At 53.5% G+C, this 17,820-nt stretch overlaps 1 protein-coding gene and 1 long non-coding RNA gene across 8 annotated transcripts in view; both read left to right on the top strand.

Annotated features, from left to right (window-relative positions):
- The window catches only part of LOC309851678, a 355,127-nt gene that overhangs the window by 88,099 nt on the left and 249,208 nt on the right, over window positions 1-17,820 (top strand). The window lies entirely within an intron of this gene.
- The window catches only part of ABR (ABR activator of RhoGEF and GTPase), a 176,193-nt gene that overhangs the window by 84,082 nt on the left and 74,291 nt on the right, over window positions 1-17,820 (top strand). The window contains exon 1 of one of the 7 annotated variants that reach the window (XM_082707033.1): window positions 9,881-10,625. The exons of the other annotated variants lie outside the window; for them this stretch is intronic. Coding sequence (XP_082563159.1) covers window positions 10,491-10,625 — 135 coding nt within the window. The 5' untranslated portion in view covers window positions 9,881-10,490. Of the gene's footprint in view, window positions 1-9,880; window positions 10,626-17,820 lie in introns of those variants that run through there. 7 annotated transcript variants of the gene reach the window in all.

Below are 17,820 nucleotides of genomic sequence, written 5' to 3'. Positions count from 1 at the left end.
GCTAGGTGGCTCAGGAGGGAATAACATGGTTTGAGAACTTTGAAGTCCAGAGATGCTACAGTGACAGCTGATGAAAGGGCTTGGGGCTTGGGAACCCCAGAGTTGAGTTTTTACACCATTGGCTAGAAGACATGCTGAGGGTGGGGAGCATTTATCCAACCTGGGGATCCTGATGAAGATTGCAGCCTGGTGCACCCCCTGCCTGCAGGCCTTCCCTCCTAGAGTTAGTTTGCATTCCCCAACCTTTCTGCTGGATCACTGGCTCCACCTAGTGGACTCCACAATTATTGCTGTTTACATTGGGGTGCAGGAGAGAGTGGACACACCCCTTCCTGAGTACTTGGGGGTTGTTTTGGTTGAAAAGAAAAAAACAAAAACAAAACAAAAAAAAAAGAACACCAAGATTTCTGCTGCTTGGCTCTGTTCATTTGGCCAGGCAGGGCCCCTCCCTGCCAGGCTTCCTGTTGGGGCCTTAGGAACCAAGGGGACTTTTGGACTAAATCAGACAATTGTTCTAGATATTCAGATGTCTGGCCTCTGGCAGCTGGGCATTTCGTACCCAAACATGCAGCCAGCTTGTTCCGGGAAGCCTAAGGTTAAGTCTTTGTATTTGGTCAGGGTACTCCAGATAGGATCTGTGTCTAGATCTAGATCTGTAGAGAGATTTACCATAAGGAATTGGTGCACGTCATTATGGAGGCCGGGAAGTCCCAAGACCTGCCATCAGCAAGCTGGACACACAGGAATGATGTATAGTTAGTTCTAGGTTGAGCCTAAAGCCCTGAGAACAGCAGAGCCCAGTGGTGTGAGTTGCAGCCTGAAGCCAGCAGGCTCAAAATCCCAGAAGATCCGGTGTTTCAGGCTGCGTCAGAAGCCTGGAAGAGACTCATGTCTCAGCTCAACTGGTAGGACGAGTTCCCTCTTATTCAGCCTTTTTGTTCTATTTGGGTCTTCAGTGGATTAGATGAGGCCCACCGCCCACATTAGGGAGAGCAATCTGCTTTACCCAGATTCAGATGTTAATTTCACTCAGAAACACTCTCACCAACACACGCAGAATAATTTTGACCAAATGTCTGGGTACCCATGGCCCAGGCAGCTTGACACATGAAAGGAACATGAGCTTTGACTAGATGAACACCTGCTACTCTCTAGCTGTAGGATCTGGAAAAGTGACTTAACCCCTCTGAGCCTCACTTTCCTCAGCTTTATTTCTTTTTATTTTATTTTAAGATTTTATTCATTTGAGAGAGAGAACAGAGGGTGGAGCAGAGGGAGAGAGAATCTCAAGCAGATTCCATGCTAAGCATGGAGCCCGATGTGGGGCTTGATCTCATGAGCCTGGGATCATAACCTGAGCCGAAATCAAAAGTTGGACGCTTAACTGACTGAGCCACCGGGGTGCCTCCTTGCTACTCTCTTTAAGTAGGACCAACTCCCCGAAGGGGTGGTGAGAGGAGGGACTGGGATGATTCAGGTAAAGCCCACAGCATTGGATCAGACTCATCCTGATGCTCTGTCCTTTGTGACTGGGACCTATAAGACTTTTCTCGCCAGCTTTTGGAGCCAAGACCATTGCAAGGACCTAGACTCATGGCATTTGCTAGACAACAACTGAGTCTGCCTTTTGCAACCTCCTTTCTGAGGTTGGATCAGTCCTGCCAGGTGTGGGAGCCCAGATGAAGCCAGGTCCCTGTAGTGCTGGTAGGACAGACCCATACTCCTCCCTCCCTGCCATACCCCTACAGCCTTGCCCTGCTGCTCCTATAGTAGATATGCCCTCGCTGAGCAGAGCTCCTTAGTAGGGCCAGGGCCCCCTACCAGTGCTGGCTCTATTCAGCTGAGAGTCCTGTGCCTGGTTCCATCTTGGGGAGGAAGGGCAGGGACTCTTGATCTCAGCTAAGAAGTAGGGGCCCGCTTTCCTCTGCTAGGACCAGGGTCTTACAGAAAAGCTTGCTCCCCCCAAGCCATAGACTCCTCCATCACCCCTCTTGGGAGACGCCCTAAAAAGCAGAAGCAAGGCAGAGATCTGGGTGTTGTCTCAGTGCTAGAGCACTTACCAGCTGTGCACCCCAAGGGATGTCACTTTCCCTGTCTGGGCTCCAGTGTACTGATCTGTAAAGGAAAGATACTGAGAATTTCCTCCTTCCTGACCTCACGCAGCTGTTGGGAGGTTTCCATGCAATGGGGTTAGGCAGAGTGCTGTGCAGTCATGAAGTCTGTACATTTGTGGCTGGGACTGCTCAGTGTCAGACTCATTCTGTAGTTCCTGGGGTACCCAGAGGCGGTTCGAATAAAAGGCTGAATTGAGGGGCTCAGACTTTATCTAGCAGGAGAATCCAAAGTAAGGGTGGCAGAGTGTTGAAGGGATCACCGTTCTTCTTCTGGCCTCCGCAACACTGCCCCCCCTCCCCCGCTCCCAGCGCTTGGACTTGCCCTGAGCCTGGTTTCTCCAGGAGTGCCTGCTAGGACTTTCTTTTGCTTAGATGATGTGCTGGCGAGCCTTCCACCCTCAGGGCTGTAGGCTGGTTGCTTCTGCCAGGAGGGCCTCCAGACCCCTCCCGTCCTGCAAAGAGAACGCACAAAAACACTAAATGCAGGTGCTGTTAAAGTACTTTATAAACACTTGCTTGCTTCACCCTCACCGTGACCCTGTGGGGAAGGCACCACCATTGCCCTGTGTTAAGCTACGGAAACTGGGGTGCAGAGAGGTAACACCACCTACCCAGGGCCCCCCAGCTGGCAAGTGGTAGGATCCTCGCCTCAGCCCCTCTCTGTTACCTCTCCCGAACAGGAGCCTTCGTGCCTGCCTTTGTTCTATCTCTTTCTGGCTGTGTGGCTTTGGGCAACTTGTGGGGTCTTGGTACCCTCGGCTGTAAATGAAGACAAATGCCTCCCATGCAGAAGGGCTGCTGCCAGGACCAAGTGACACAGGACCTGTGAAAATGCCCTATGCCAGCCACACAGAGCACTAGTTCCTGAGATGGGAGTTGATTCTGTATCTCTCCTGGAATCTGAACCCGATTTTCCAGGAGGCCCCATCTCAGTTCCCAGCTGTACTCCTGCCTCATGAAGGCCCCTGAAGGGAGAGGGGAGAGGGGGCACCTCTGTGAAGGATTCAAGGGGGGAGAGGGGCACAAAGTGAAGAGCCCAGCTGCTGGGAAGGAGGTGAGTGGTCTTAGGCTCTTTGTCACTTGGCCACGATCTGCCTTCCCTTCTCCCCAGCCCCCACCACGAAGGTGTTCCCCTTAAGCCCACCTTGCTAGACACCAAGCCACTGCCAGGAGCTTGAGAACCAAGCAGGGAGGGAAGTGCTGGGAAATCGAGATACAGCCACAGCTTGGCCTGCTGCACTGGGCACTGGTGGGTGGATATTCACCCTTCCTCCCTCCTCAGCCTGGTTTCCTGTGGTAGGACTGTGTTCCTTTCAGCCCTAGCACCCCACATCATATGACCACATTCCAGAGGAACCATCCATCCCATTGAAACCTCTTGATTTGTCTTCTGGGGAGACCCTTTGCCTTGCCCTGTGAGCATTCATGTCTACTCACTAATTATTTTCAGAGCACCCACTTTTTACAAGAGATTGTTCCAACTGCTATGGGGAATTCGCATGCACAGGGGCTGTCCCCCCGATTCCCCCATATACACTCTATTTCAAGGCCATCTATGCAACAACCTGGAGAGATGTCCAGCATCCCAAGGGAGGGGTCATGTGACCTCAGGTAGGGGAACCAGGCAGGGGAGTCTGGGGGAGGCAGCCTCAGAGAGCAGGAAGTGTTCTCCTTGGGCACTGGTCAGGAAGAACATTCTAGGTAAAGAGGGATATGCAAGTTCTGGAATGTGGGGAAACCTCTGGAAGTTTGAGAAAAGGATAATGGTCTGCTGGGTACTGGGTTCAAAAGAAGAGGTGGGAGGTGAAGCAGGGAGTGAGCTAGGGCCCCCCACTTCTGTGCTCCCCACACACTACCACCCCTGCCAAAGAAAAGGAGACTAGCTAGTGCTTAACAAGGGCTGACACTTGCCAGGCACTGCCCTACATGTACTAGTCCTCATTGCAACCCTGGAGTTGGTACTGTAATCCCATTTTACAGACAAGGAAACTGGGACCCTAGAAGTTAGAATGACTTGGCCAAGGTTGCACAAATGGCAAGAGGCAGAGTGAGGATTGAAATCCAGAATCTGGGAAGTTCTTTTTTCTTTGCTTGTTTTACTGCATAAATAGTGTCACGTACTGACTGACACCCAGCATTTGCTTTATGTAATTCGACTCTATGTATGATTTTTGGAATGACTTCTACAACAGAGGAGGAAAGGCAGAGGGAGGAGCACAGTAATCAGGAGGATGATGCATCTGATTCTGTCTGTGGCCTTAGTAGACTCTGCCTGCTCCTGGCACTGGCCCCTTGGGGCCAGTTCTTACTGGCCCAGAATCTCTAGAGTTCCAGTGAATCTGGAGGTGAAGCTTCAGCCTTTGCCCAGAAAGTTGGGAGGGCTGGGAATTGTCAGAGAGGAGGGAGAAGAGGCTTCTAGCCCAGGATGAGGCCTGAAGGTGAGAATGGCCCGGCCCATTAAGGGGAGAGTGGGTAGGAGACTGTTGTCAACAGTAGGATTGGCTGAGTTGCCAGCAAGGGCCCCACTGCCCTTGTTTGGGCTGACTTGGTGGCTTCCTGTGGGCACAGAGGAGCAGTGTTTTAGAAAGAATGATCTGATGTCACCGGGAGGTATGACTATTGAACAATGGTCTCCTCGTTCCCTGCTTAAAACCCTCCAGTGCGTTCCTTTTCTTTTCTCCTAGTGGCAAAATCCAGCTCTTAGCAATGCTGTTAAGGCTCTGCTGGATCTGACCACTTGACCCCTGCCCACTTCTGCGGGTCATTACCAATCTCTCAACTAGAATGTGAGCTCCATGATGGAGCTTTGTCAATTTTGTAACCAGATGTTTGTTCATCCAAAAACTAGTACCTAGAACTGTGCCTGGCACCTCGTAGATGCTCAATGTTGGCTGAGTGATTGAACGCACACTCTCCCCCAGACTGAACTAATTTCCTGTGCTCACATAGTCCTGTCTGTCTCCCCCCCGCTGCGCCTGCTGGCGGGGCTAACCCCTGAACATGTTGGGGTATGAATTTCAATGTTGCCTCCTCCGGAGAACCTTCTAGGACTCTCCCTTTGCTGCAGCAGCTGCTCCTGTCTTGTACCCCCAGAACTCAGTCTACTTTCTCAATCGTAGCACTTGCCACACTTCTTTTTTTAACTTCTTTATTTTCCCTGGTTACATCACTGAAAATTCTAACTTTACAGAAATATGTAATGTAGAAAGTGAAAGTCTCCTAAAGTCCTATCCTACAGACAGAACTTTTGTGAAGAGTTGGGTTATATACTTTTCCTTATTTTTCCATGTGACATATTAGATATATGCTTCCCCCTGCCCTTAAATCATACTGGTACGGTTATGTAATTTACTTTCCTTATTTTATTTAATAAGTCTTGGACATTGTGTCTATCAGTAAGTAAAGATCTACCTCACTCTTCTTTCTTTAAGTCACTTAACCATCCCCTTCTGCTAGACCTTTGGCTGTTTCTAGTCTTGCACTGGTATAAACATCACTGCAGTGAATATCTTTGTACAGAGATCTTTGTGCCCTTAGTAGGAATGTGTTTGCAGAAAAATCCCTTAAAGTGCAGATGCTGGGTCAGAGGATGTGAACCTTTAAAATCACAGTAGGTATTTCCACATTATCCTTTCGGGGAGAGTTGTCCTTCAGCCCCATAGTTCTGAGATCGTGTCCTACTCCTGGTACTGCCTTGGCTCATGATGGTCAGTCTGTCCCCAAGCCTGTCAGCTCCATAGAGGGAGACATAGTGTCCCATTATGGCTGCATTGTGAAAGCCCAGTGCCCAGGAGGCTGTTAATAAATACTTAGGATTTAGTGGCTAAGAGAATGAGGGATGGATGGAGAGGAATGAGGATGAGTGTGAGGGAAGGCCGTTGGGTTTGCGGAGAGGAAACTCTCAGTGGCTTTGAGAGTGTGCTTTTGGCAAGTGTCAGAAATCTCAGTGGGTTAAGCATCTGACTCTTGATTTCAGCTCAAGTCATGATCTCAGAGTTGTGAGGTCGAGCCTCATGTCTGACTCCACGCTGGGTGTGGAGCATGTTTAAGATTCTATCTCTCTCCTCCTCCCTTTGCTCCTCCCCACCTCCCTCTTTAAAGAAAGGAAAAGAAAAGAAAAAAGAAAAAAGCTCAGTCAGTGACCCTTGCCCATGCGGCAGTCCATGCCTCTCACCCTCCATACTGTGGTTCCAGCCTACTTCTCCAAGTTCACCTCCTGCCCCTTTTCTGTTCTGTCCTCCCTCTGCATTTGCTCACCAGAAGTTCTTCTTTCTGGCCTTCCTCCCTTTGCCTGCAAACTCTTCCCCTTTTCCAGCGACTGCTCAGAAGCCGCTCTCCTAAGAAGCTTTTTCTCTAAGACAGAGATACTGCCTTTGTCCTGTGCTCCCACTGTGGTGATCACCAAGACACTGTCTCTTTTGTTCCTGTGGCCTTCACTTCCCATAGGTTGAGGGCACTCTAACAGCTGTGTCTCCCAGATTCGTGTTCGTAATGCCAGGCTTCACTGGGTATGAAGGAGCAAACACCGTGACCAGGTAGATAGATAGGCAAGACCAGGGCTCAAAATGGAACATGATTGTGACCATGTAGGGCCAAGATGCTGCAAACTCTGGTTGGGGTGGTGGCTTTAGAAGAGGAAAAGAAGGCAGAACCAAAGGGACTCGGTAAAAGGGATGTGGGGAGGGAGGGAAGGAAGAGTCGCAAGGTGGCGGCCCTGCCAACAGAAGTGGAGAAGCCAGAAGGGGAAGCTGCCTTAGGGAGGAGGAAGGGTCATTTGCTCTGATGTGGAGTCGAGGGGCTGTTGGCAGGACTTCCAAGTGAAAAGAGCCAGCTGACAGTGGAGATGTCGGGCTTGGAGCTGAGCAGGTTGCTGGAGCTACACGTGGTGACGGGGCACCATTGGCCAGGAAGCAAGAAGGGAGGAGTTCGTCAAGGGGAGAGAGCAGCCGGCTGAGGCCGGGGTCCTGAGTGGGTGACTCCAGGAGGCAGGAGAAGGCAGGGCCCACCTTAGCCGGAGTGGTCAGACTGCCGAGGCTGTGGAGTAGGAGAGAGAGGCCTCTCACTTCAGAATAAGGCAGTTTGGAGAACTTTGGAGCAAGCTGCTACTCTGGAAAGAGGCACAGGAGCCAGACTGAGGCAGTGGAGTGTGGAGGAGGCAGAAAGGAAGCTCATGTCCAGGGCTGGCTCAGGGCACTCGGAGGGGAAAGGAAAGAGAGCGTCGCTGGGACTTGTGAGTCATTTCCCCCCCGGGAGAGGACTGAGGGCCTCTGAGTGGTGTCTGTGTGCCCGATGGCAATGGAAGGGCATTCTCCTTACTCACTGGAATTTCCAGCCAGCTGGGGTGGGGTGGAGCAGAGACGCCTTGGATGTTTAGGGAGCAGCTTCTGAGAGGTTCCAGGGTTTGGGGAAGAAGTGGGTGTTGATCTAGCTATGCTGGTTAGGGGCGTGGGGAATGAAGACCGGGCTACTCCAAGAGACTTCCAAGGGTATTTCATGCCCCCTTGGGCAGGGGAAGGGACACAAGAGGGACCCTTGGGCTCTCAGGCCCTTCTCCCATTCCACCTGCTCGTCTGACTCATGGGGACAGTCCTGCCGTGCTCTTGAAGCTTGCAGGACAGGAGACAGAAATGGTGGCAGAGAGCCCTGGGGCTGGCACACTTGTGCCCTGGGGATTGCCAGGCCCAGTTGTTCCCAAGCCCCAGGAGCAACCTCACCCGCCCAAACCAAATGAGGAATTGTGGCTGAAAGGGCCCTTCAGATGTGCTCTAGCTATTTATAACCTGAGCGGGGAAGGGACAGGGAAAAACCAGGGACCGAGGGAGGGGGCGGGGTGGAAGGTGGGGTGTGCATCTGTGGAACCCTGTCAACCCTGAGGCCCCAAGAGCCTACCCCAAATCCCTTCATCTGTTTTTCAGCTTTAGTGACAGGGAGTCAGTCAGCCGTGAGGACAGATTCTCTGTGGCGGGAGCCCCATCTCAAGCTCAGAGCTCCCACAGACCTTTTGGGGGGTTGGGATAGACCATTTCCATTCTTCTCTATTTCCCTCTTCTCTCCTCAGCCCTCCACCCAGCTTGGAGGCTCAGCCAGGGGCCCTTTCTCAGTTGAGGTGCCCAGTGGAAAGGAGAAGCAGAATGGCGTGCAGTTGACCTTCCTCTGGGACTCCTTTCCAGAGAGTTTGAATCCTCCCCGCTGTGGCCATTACCACCTGACAGGGCGTAGGACTTGTCCCTAAGGAGGCTGGTGATAGATACATAAACCAGTGGACAGCTCAGACACCGCATCACTAAGAGCCACACTGACTGGTCCCAGCAACTGTATATTGATTGACTGGGAGAGAGAATTGTGAGCTAGAAGCATCAGGAAGATTTCAGGGACTCCCTGGCTGGAGACATTGTGGAGGGGCTGGTCGCACATTGAAGGGGTTGGCTTGAGTGGGGCTGAAGGGCTCACCACCAGAACCCTGAACTTCCACTTGGTCTACGTGGGTGGTGGCACTGAGGATTCGGGTCTACATGGGGAAGTGGTGGGTTGGTCGTGTGCGACGCTGAACTGGATTCCAGGATGCCAGTTCTGGTGAGGAAGTGGGACGGGGGGATATTCAGGGATCACGACCACCACCTTGTGTCTGCCAGACCCACGCAATTCCCAGCACCCCTCAAAAAAACAACCAGCTACAAGAAGGCAGCAGCCTTGTCTGTGGGCCTGATTCAGGTCACCTGTGTGTTTCATTTAGACATTTTGTTTGGTTTTAACGTCACTGACCTGCCACCATTTTTAAACGGAGAGATCAGCTAAAAATCCACATTGCCAGCTTCTCTAGGACAATCTGAGATGGCGCAGCCCACATTGTCCCAGCAGCCAGCAACGGGGAGCTGGGTGTTGGCTTTTCCCCTCCACCCAACAGCCCTCCCCGCCAACCTCTCACCCCCGCCCCCATGCCTACCTGGCTCACTTCCATTGATCTTAAGGGCTGCTGGAGTTTGCAGCCTTTGCCCTAGGTGTTGTGTGGTGAAAGAGCTTTTCCCGCTTTTCCCAGGTGCTGCCCCTGAACGCCTCCCCCAGGGGAGTAAGACCATTCTCCTTTCTAGCTGGGGCCTACACAGCCCCAAACGTAAACTTCTCTGTCTGGATGGGCTTAGCCTTTGCCGCCCTTGAGGAAGCCAAGGGAAGCAGACTGGGGGCGGGAAGGGCAGCTGGTGTTACCCGTCCTGGGTTTCCTGTACCCTCTGCCATAGGGCTGGGCTCTGCAGGGCAGAGGCCCCTCTCGAGGCAAAAGCGCTCCAAGGAGGTGGGAGTGCGCGTCCCAGCAGCATCTGTGAGTAGGAGATGGGGCAGCTCCCGCCAGCCAAGGTGGGCCTGCCTCAGACTCCGGCTGGCACTTTTGGTGCTGTTGTGGCGAGGCGGCCGAGGCCTCCTTTTGCACAAAGCCTTGTGCTCCCAGCCGCCGTGGCGATAGAAGCTGTTTCCTCTCACCAGGCCCCAGCCTCCCCTCCGCAAAGGTGTCAGAACCGGCGGCGGAGATGAGAAAGGGACTCAGCCTGGGGCTCTCCCCGGGTTGGAGCGAGGTTCGCCCGGCCCTCCCGGAGGCCGTGCGGGCAGCTGCTCCTCCGCTCCTCCCCCTGCCGGCCCGGGCTCTGGTGAGGGGCTGTAAATAAAGCCTGTCTCTGGAAAGCGGACCTCCCCCCGCGGCCGGCCAGTCTGCGGCCTCCCCTCGCCCCTCCTCCGCGCTCCAGAAGCCTCCGCCAGCCGCCGGCCGGTGACCGCAGAGAAGGAACGGCTCCACCTCACGAGTCAAGTCGTGCATTTCCTGTGTATTAATAGCAAACGCGAGCCTCCGAGTCCAGAAAGGGCGGGATCTGTGGGGCCGGCGGCGGCGGCGGGGCGGCCGGCCCGAGCTCGCTAGCGGCGGCCGGGGAGCGCGGGGCCCCGCCTGCGCCCGGGCCCGGCACGCACAGCGGGAAGGGCAGCGGCGGCTGGCGGGGGCGCCTCCTCCTGCTCCGCTGCGCGGTCTCTCCAGGGACAGCCCTAAGCTCGCGGCGGCGGCGGCGAGGCTGCTGGAGCTGCCGGAGCTGCCGGAGCTGCCCGAGCGCCGCTTCCCCTCTCCCGGGCCGGGGGCGCGCGCGAGGCGGCCCGCAGCCCCGGCGCGCGGGAGGGCCGGGAAGCGGCAGCAGGAAAGGGTTCATAATGGAGCCTTTCATCGGGAGCCGGTGGCCGGACGCCAGGACTGACTCCGGGGAGGCCAGCATGCTGGTTTAGGCCTGCCCTGCACGCTCTTCCCCTCCCTGCCCGCCTGCCTCCCTCCGGGGCGGCGGCGGCAACGGCTGCTGCTGCTGCGTGGACCCCGCTTCCTGTTTGCCCTCCGCGCCTCCGGCTGCCATGGAAGAGGAAGAGGAGGCTATAGGCTTTTTGGACAAGGTTCTGGAGGATGAAGATGTGTTTCTCCTGGAGGAGTGCGAGCTGGGAACCCCGACCAGCCCCGGCTCAGGGTCCCCCTTCTTGGTGGCTGTGAAGGTGGGAATGTGACACGCCCTGGATGCTTGTCGGGGGAGGGGCAGGGCTAGCTGCGCTCGGCTGCCGAAAGCTGTGTGCGGGCAGAAATGGCTGGTTTGCGCACAAACCTCGTGGCTGGGTGGAAGCCCCGCACTCTGGCCCGAGAGGGGCTAGCGCATGCCTGCGAGGGGATGCGAGGGGCTGAGCTCTCCGGCAGCTGTTCCTGGGGGAGAGGTGCAGTGTCTTCCTCCTCCCCATGGGCCAGTTGTCCTCAGCGGGAGTGGCAGCCGGTTTTCCCCAGGCCAGCTGTGCCGGGGGCTTTCTCTGGCAGTGACATGAGTCACCCGGTGGGCACAGCAGTGGTGTGAGCCTGCTGCCCCAGAGGAGTCGGCTGACTCGAAACCAGTAGGCCATAATTCGTTGTTTCCATGGCAACAGTAGGCTAAGTGCACTTGGGAAGTTCGGACCAAAGGGGCCACTCACCACTCGCTTTCTAGCCAGGAGACTTTGTCAGGCTGAGCTAAGGCAAGAGAGCGTGGGGTCACTGAGCTTCCTTGAAGGAAAAGAATTGGATTAGCTGAAAAGGGGGTGATAACAGTTGGTTTGGAGGCAGGAGCCAGGAGGGTAGGCACTTTTCCCAAGGTGGGTGTAGGCAAGAAGCATCTGCGGGCCGGCCCACTCACTCTGGGTCTGTGAATGTTCTCCCCAGCGATGCCCCTGTCCTGTCTTAGGAGTTGCCTTGAAGGCAGAGCGGGAGGGGGGCTGTGCATCCATCCCCTTTTCTTCTCTTCCCCTCCTCTCCAAGGGCGGGGTCCCAGTGCTGCCTGGGACATGGCACCCTGTGCCATTCATTCTTCCTTTCTTTCTCATCCACTTCTGAGAGCCCTCACCTCAGCCTTTTGCTCACCTCCTCCGAGTTCTGCAGCTAGAATGGAAGGCCAGTGGGAATGTATGGCAGGGAGTTCGCAGATGGCCGGCTGGCCGTCCAGGTTGCCTAGCAGAGTGTCCATCTGTGCCCACCTCCCTGTTGGGCTGGTCTGCACCCCAGAGGGCGTAGTGCATGGGGGCATTGCTCTGGGCAGGAGGCTGCCACTGAGCCTCTCTGGGCCTCTTTGCCCCTCCTGTAGGATGGGGAATCACAGCCGTGCCACACCCACACTACATTGTGGTTCCAAGGGCAAGCTAATGGAGGTGAAAACAGGCTGGAGACCCACAGGAGATGGCTGATGTGCGGCATCTAGGTGCAGCTGTAGCTGTGGGCCTGGGTGCGGAGGAGAGGTAATGGGAGGCTGGCGGTGGCTCACATCCCACCCCTGGTTCTCTCATCTGGTGCTAGCTAGCTCAGAGCATTGGGGTTCAGTCACATCTCCACCAGGCCTGCAGAGGTCTCTGCACTTAGGGTCTGAGCAACCTCCCCACCAGGAACAAGATGGGGGAAAGTCTGGTAATGAACCAAGAGCACTGGCTGGAACCAAGAGCCAACTAGTGTGTGGGATGTGAGGTGTAGGGGGTTCCCTGATGGGCCTTCTTGGAACCCCTTCCCAGCACAGATGGGGTTCTGCTCATGGGCTTCCTTATGGAACCACCCTTACTCTAGACTCTGGCTTATACCTGGGTCTTAGCCCATATTTCATTTTGCCCAGAACTCTAGATGTCTACCTCCTCGACTATGCCCTGTTTTCCTCCAGGGCAAGGGCCATATTGTATTCACTGATGAACACTGCAAAGAGCTTGGGATGGGGCTGGTGCTCAGTGAATGTGTGGAGGGAGGGAGCGAGGCTCCGTGGGGCCTGCAAAGAAGGTACCCTGTTCCTGGCCTTGTTCTATTCAGAGATGTTCCAAGGAGGGAGCACACCAATGCCTGGGGGGCCCAGGCACACACGACCCCTAAAAACCCAGACCTTCCCGGATCCCTGTGAGGGTCTAGGTGAAGTTTTCCCCTCTTTGCAGCCTCAGTTTTCCTGGACTTGTCTCAGCATGGGGGAAGGGGCCTTTCCTGAGTGTTGGTGAATTCCAGACCTCTCCCTCACTCCCATCTCATCCTGAACACCTCCAGGATACCCTTACTCTCTCTACCAAGCTTGGTCAGCTGGAGAGGGGTGGGGAGAAACCTCATTGAATTGAGTCACTCAACAAACACTGTCAGGTTTGTTCTAGTCAAAGCACTCTGCCTTGCACTGGGGAGGAGACGGGATGAACGGGCATGATCCTTTCTCAAGGAGAGTTCACAGCTCAGGGCAAGGGGGCAAATGCACAGATAAAAGGACTAGAAAGAGAAAGTCCTCAGGGTTCCAGTAACAGGGTATGTATGAACTTCAGAGGAGGAGAGACCGCTTCTGTTTTGGTCAGAGCTGGACCGGGTGCGTGTGTGTGCATGTGCATGGTCAAGGGGCACTTCTGGAGGGTGCGTTCCTGTCCTGGGCTAGGAATGGTCTTGGCAGTCTGCACGATAGACAACTCTCAGCAGCTGGTGGGAATCCAAGGCCGTTCTCTCTGGGCTATTACTTTCCTTCAGGAGTACTTACCTTCAGCAGCGGCTGTGTCCCTGAGCATGTGTCCTATAAATCAGTCCTGCTTTCAGTGTAATTTCTGAGATGCGTCTGTCTTCCCCCAGGGACAGAGGTGGATAGGGCAGCGGTTTCCTCCAGAGCTGAGGCCGGGGTTTGTCGTGTCTTTCAACCCAGACCCCTTTTTGACGACTTAATTCTCCACAAACAAATAATCATACTCATATGCTAGCCACACCATCTCCTGGCGGTAAAGGGTTGTATGCTTTCCAAAAATCTTTCGCACAATTCTATTTCAAGGTACGCAGGGCTAATGCGGCCATGCTATCTAAAAGCTGCTATTTAAAGGAACTCCTTTGTCGGGAATGAAGGTTCTTTTGTCATGCAGATTAGCCCATCAGGTGTTATTCTGGGCCAGTTTTTAACGGAGAGTCAGAAACGCCCACGTTTGTTTCCTCCCACCCTTGGGCCCCACGTTGGCCACGCCTGTGTCCCCCACTGAGGTGTTTCAGGGAGTGTGAAACCCACGTAGGATGACCTGAGTTGTGATTTTGGGAGGCACCTAGGTGTATTTCTTGAACTTCAATAGTTAGGTTTCTATTTTAATGTGTATTAGGAAAAATATGACTTGTGCATCTTATGCTTTTAAATATCACGTTTGGAGGCGCCTGGGTGGCTCAGGTCATGATCTCAGGGTCCTGGGATCGAGTCCCGCATCGGGCTCTCTGCTCGGCAGAGAGCCCACTTCCCTCTCTCTCTCTCTCTCTCTGCCTGCCTCTCTCTCCATCTACTTGTGATCTCTCTCTGTCAAATAAATAAATAAAATCTTTAAAAAATAAATAAGTAAAGAAATATCACGTTTGGAATGAGGCTGGGCTTTTAAGAAGTCAGTTGTAAAAAAACGATGTTAAGTAGATGGTAGTGTCGGAGGTGTGAGTGACAGAACTGCAAAGATGGGACTCAAACACCTGACCTTTGGAAGCCCTGCTGGGACCTGTCTAGGGCCTCAGACAGCAGGGAGCCTGGAATAGAGGGATCCACTCTCCAGGAGAGTGGGCTGTGCCCCCCTTCCAGATTCTGCTAAGGCAATAGCTGAAGGAGAGCTCCCCAGTGCCTACCACTAGCAAGAGGAGCAATGGCTGGATGGCCCTGCGTTGTCTTGGCTCAGAGAAGGGCCAGCTATCCTAAGGCTGGTGCTTGGCATGGGCACAGCCCCCTAGACCTGGTGGCATCTCTTTTGTGCAGTTCCTGCTGGGTGCACCCCGAAAAGTGGTGCAGCCCATGAGCCGAATTCTGCTGGGTACAGCGCCACTTGGCCCTAGGGCTCTGAACGGCAGGTGCCCCTGCCTGTTCAGTCCTTGCTATTGTCTTAGAGGAGGTCACAGTTCCTGGACAGATCGTATTTTGGTTTGGCCTAGACCCAAACCTTTAGAGGCATTTATTTATATAGCTTCTGCGCTCTCTAGAAGACCAGGCCAGAGCTGGCTAACCTGACCTTGTAGACACTGTCCCTCCCAGAGGGAGTTGAATGCTTGGACTTGGGGGCCTTGAGCTGACCAACTTGCAGCCTTGCAGATTATGAGAAATCCTGGGAGTGAACCAGCCTACAGTGGCTGCGTTTCATGAGCTCTGCTTGGGGAGGATAGCAGAGACCATGCAGCTTCCCTGTGCTGGGGGACCGACAGAAGTATGGCACAGACTGGGGCAGGGGGTTCCCTGACCTCTTCAGAGAACTGGCCTCGAGCATTCTGGGCATGTGGATACCGACTCCAGCGGGCTCTCTGGGCACAGAGACTGGTGCTCTCACCTTTGTATTTGTATCCCAGAGCCCGAAACATGTACAGAATGAATGAATGTCCAGCCCTGGTGTTTTTTAAAACAAGAATAGCCCCACGAGGATTGAAGAAACAGTTGTGAGTTTCCAGATAATTCTAAGCCAGGAACATGGGGGTATGAGGAAAGAAAAAAAAAAAGGAAGAGGTTTTTGGTGGTAACCGAGAATAGGCCTCCTGTTGATAACGTGAGCAGAACTTCATTTCACGTGCTTAAGCTCTCCCCGACCTTCACCCCATGCCAGCGTAACTTCGGAGGGAGAATAGCCCATAGTGGGACTCTTGGGGGTTGACTTTAGATTTTGGGGGAGCTCAGATTGGACTCAGAGGTGGGAGTCTCTTGAGGAGAGAGTCTTGAGGAGAGGGTCTTGATGAACTGGGCTGTTGCAGGGACTGTCACAAGCTCTGTGCTCATGCCAAGGTGGGGGACAGTGTGGCTGGATCTGCGGTGATTAGGTCTTCATCCCCGGTCCTAGTCCAGCCAGCCTTCCAGGGAAGCTCACAATGTCCTTCAAGTGATTTCTTTTACAAGATGTTTGCCAGCTTCTCAGATAAATCTGGCAGGGAACAGCAAGGGGGTGCGGGGGGAATCACTGGCCCCCCAACACGGAAGGCGAGTTCCCATTTGTCCGGCTTAGAAAGGAGCGGGGCTGGTGCTGTGTGCAGAGAGGTGGCCTCAAGTCTGACCAGGAGGGCCTGGGACCAGCTGGGGCCTGCTCTGGGCTCCAGCTCAGATCTCATTCCTTGAAGGGTGTGCTGTGTGCCTGAGCCCCCGGCAGCTGGCGGTTTCCACTCCGTGCCTCAAGGGGATAATGACAACACCTTCCAGAGGGTGGGATTGTCCTGAGTTAATCCCTGGAAAGCTCTCCCAATGGCTCCTGGTACTTGTGAAGCCTTAAGTACATAACTCTTGCCCTTCCCTAAAGCTTGCTGTCCCTACTGGTTTCCTAATGCTGCCGAAACAAATTACCACCCATTTCATGGTTAAAAACACAAATTTATTCTCTTACATGCAAGCCTTAAAGGTTTAGCAGGGCTGCATTCCTTCTGGAAGCTCTAGGGGCAAGAATCCATTCCCAGGCCTTTTCCAGCTTCTAGAGGCTCCCTGTACTCCTCAGCTCATGGCCCCATCTTGGTCCTGGAAGCTGGTAGTGTAGCATCTTCCAATCTTTGCAATCACTTTCCCTCCTCCTGCTCCCCTTCTCTGGTCACATTGCTTTTTCTGACTGTGACCCTCTTTCCACCCCCTCATAAAGGTCCTTGAGATCTCATAATCTGGTGTCATCTTTCCATCAAAAAATCCTTAATTTAATCATACCTGCAAAATCCCTTTTTCCATATAAGGGGATGTGTGTATGTAGGCTTGGGGGACTAGGGTGTGGACATCTCTAGCAGGGTATTGTTTTGCGATCACAGGATCAGATAACATTTCAGAGACTGGAGGCAGTGGCCTGTGGCGCAGATTGGATTCCTGGGCTGCTGGAAGGCCAAGGATTCTAGCCCTCCCTTGGGGCATGGTGGGAAAGCTGTGGGAACACGGTGGGGCAGGTTGTGCAGCTGGGAAAAGCCATTCTTCTCCAGACGTCAGAAATTTCTTTCTTTCTTTCTTTCTTTTTTTTTTTTTAAGATTTTTATTTATTTGATAGACACAGATCACAAGTAGAGAGACAGGCTCAGGGGGAGGGCAGGGGAAGAATGCGGGGCTTGATCCCAGGACCCTGAGATCATGACCTGAGCTGAAGGCAGAAGCTTAACCCACTGAGCCACCCAGTTACCCTGGACGTCAGAAATTTCTGATAGCTTCATATACTCTCCCAGCCTGTGCCAAATAAGTAAGGGTATGCATCTGATGCCCAGAGAGGGTTCTATGCGTGATTCCGGGAAAGCACCTGATACTTGAAAAAGAAAATGAGAACAGGGATGGGGGTGGGGTGGAGATGTTACTCTTTTAAGCAGTGGGACAGCCTGGAATCTGGTACTGAAGGACTGGGATGCAATCCTGCTCTGCCACTTCCAGGCTGTGTGACCCCAGCCTCGTCCCTTCCCTCCTCCAAGTCCTATTTGCTTCCATTTGCATGATGGAAAAATCTAGTACCTGCCTCAGTGAGTTATATGAGGGCTAAAGTAGCATGAGAAGAACTTACAAGGCTTAGGAAGTATAAGGTGCCCATGTGCCAGGGGTACTGTACAGTGCGGGCCTTCAGGGCTCTTCAGAGGAATGTGATGTTGTGATGTTGCTTCATCCCCCAACCTCCACCCCTGGAATCACTGAGCAGTACCTCAGGTGGGAGAGTCTGTGCTGCAGAGAAGAGCCAGGGTGGGAGCCCGCCTGTTAGGCAGCAGGAACCAAAGTACAGAGGCCCAAGCACTCCCAGCAGGTTGGGAAGACCCAGAGACCTGCTGGCTGCACGGGAGGTGGGCAGGCGGAGGTCAGCAGGGTCAGAAGAGGCACTAGGAGCCAACAAAGGTGTTTAAGCCAAGACTAAGCCAGACCCCATATCACGGGGCATTGTTATATATTATATTTACTTGTTTTTTGTTTTTACTCTCTTTCCTCTAGATTATAAACCACGTAAGAGTAGGGATTATAGTTTGTTTGCTTCCTGGTGTATCTACAGAGTCCAGTGGGTGTTCAGTAAATATTTGTTGCATGAATAAATAAATGAATGAATGACCTAATTGAATCCCCAAGTAATCACTTTTTGCAGCGTCGAAATTTTTGTTTCTGGTGTAGATAGTTATGTTAGTGCTATGTTAGTTTCAGGTATGTGATACAGTGATTCAGCAGTTGTCTACGTTACTCAGAGCTCATCATGAAAAGGGCACTCTCAACCCCCTTCACCCGTTTCACTCATCCTCCCACCTGCCTCCCCTCTG

The sequence above is a fragment of the Mustela nivalis genome, assembly GCF_964662115.1.
Source record: "Mustela nivalis genome assembly, chromosome: 17".
Taxonomy (NCBI): Eukaryota; Metazoa; Chordata; class Mammalia; order Carnivora; family Mustelidae; genus Mustela; species Mustela nivalis.
Note: the sequence above shows the minus strand (reverse complement) of the source record. Positions and strands in the feature narration are given on the sequence as shown.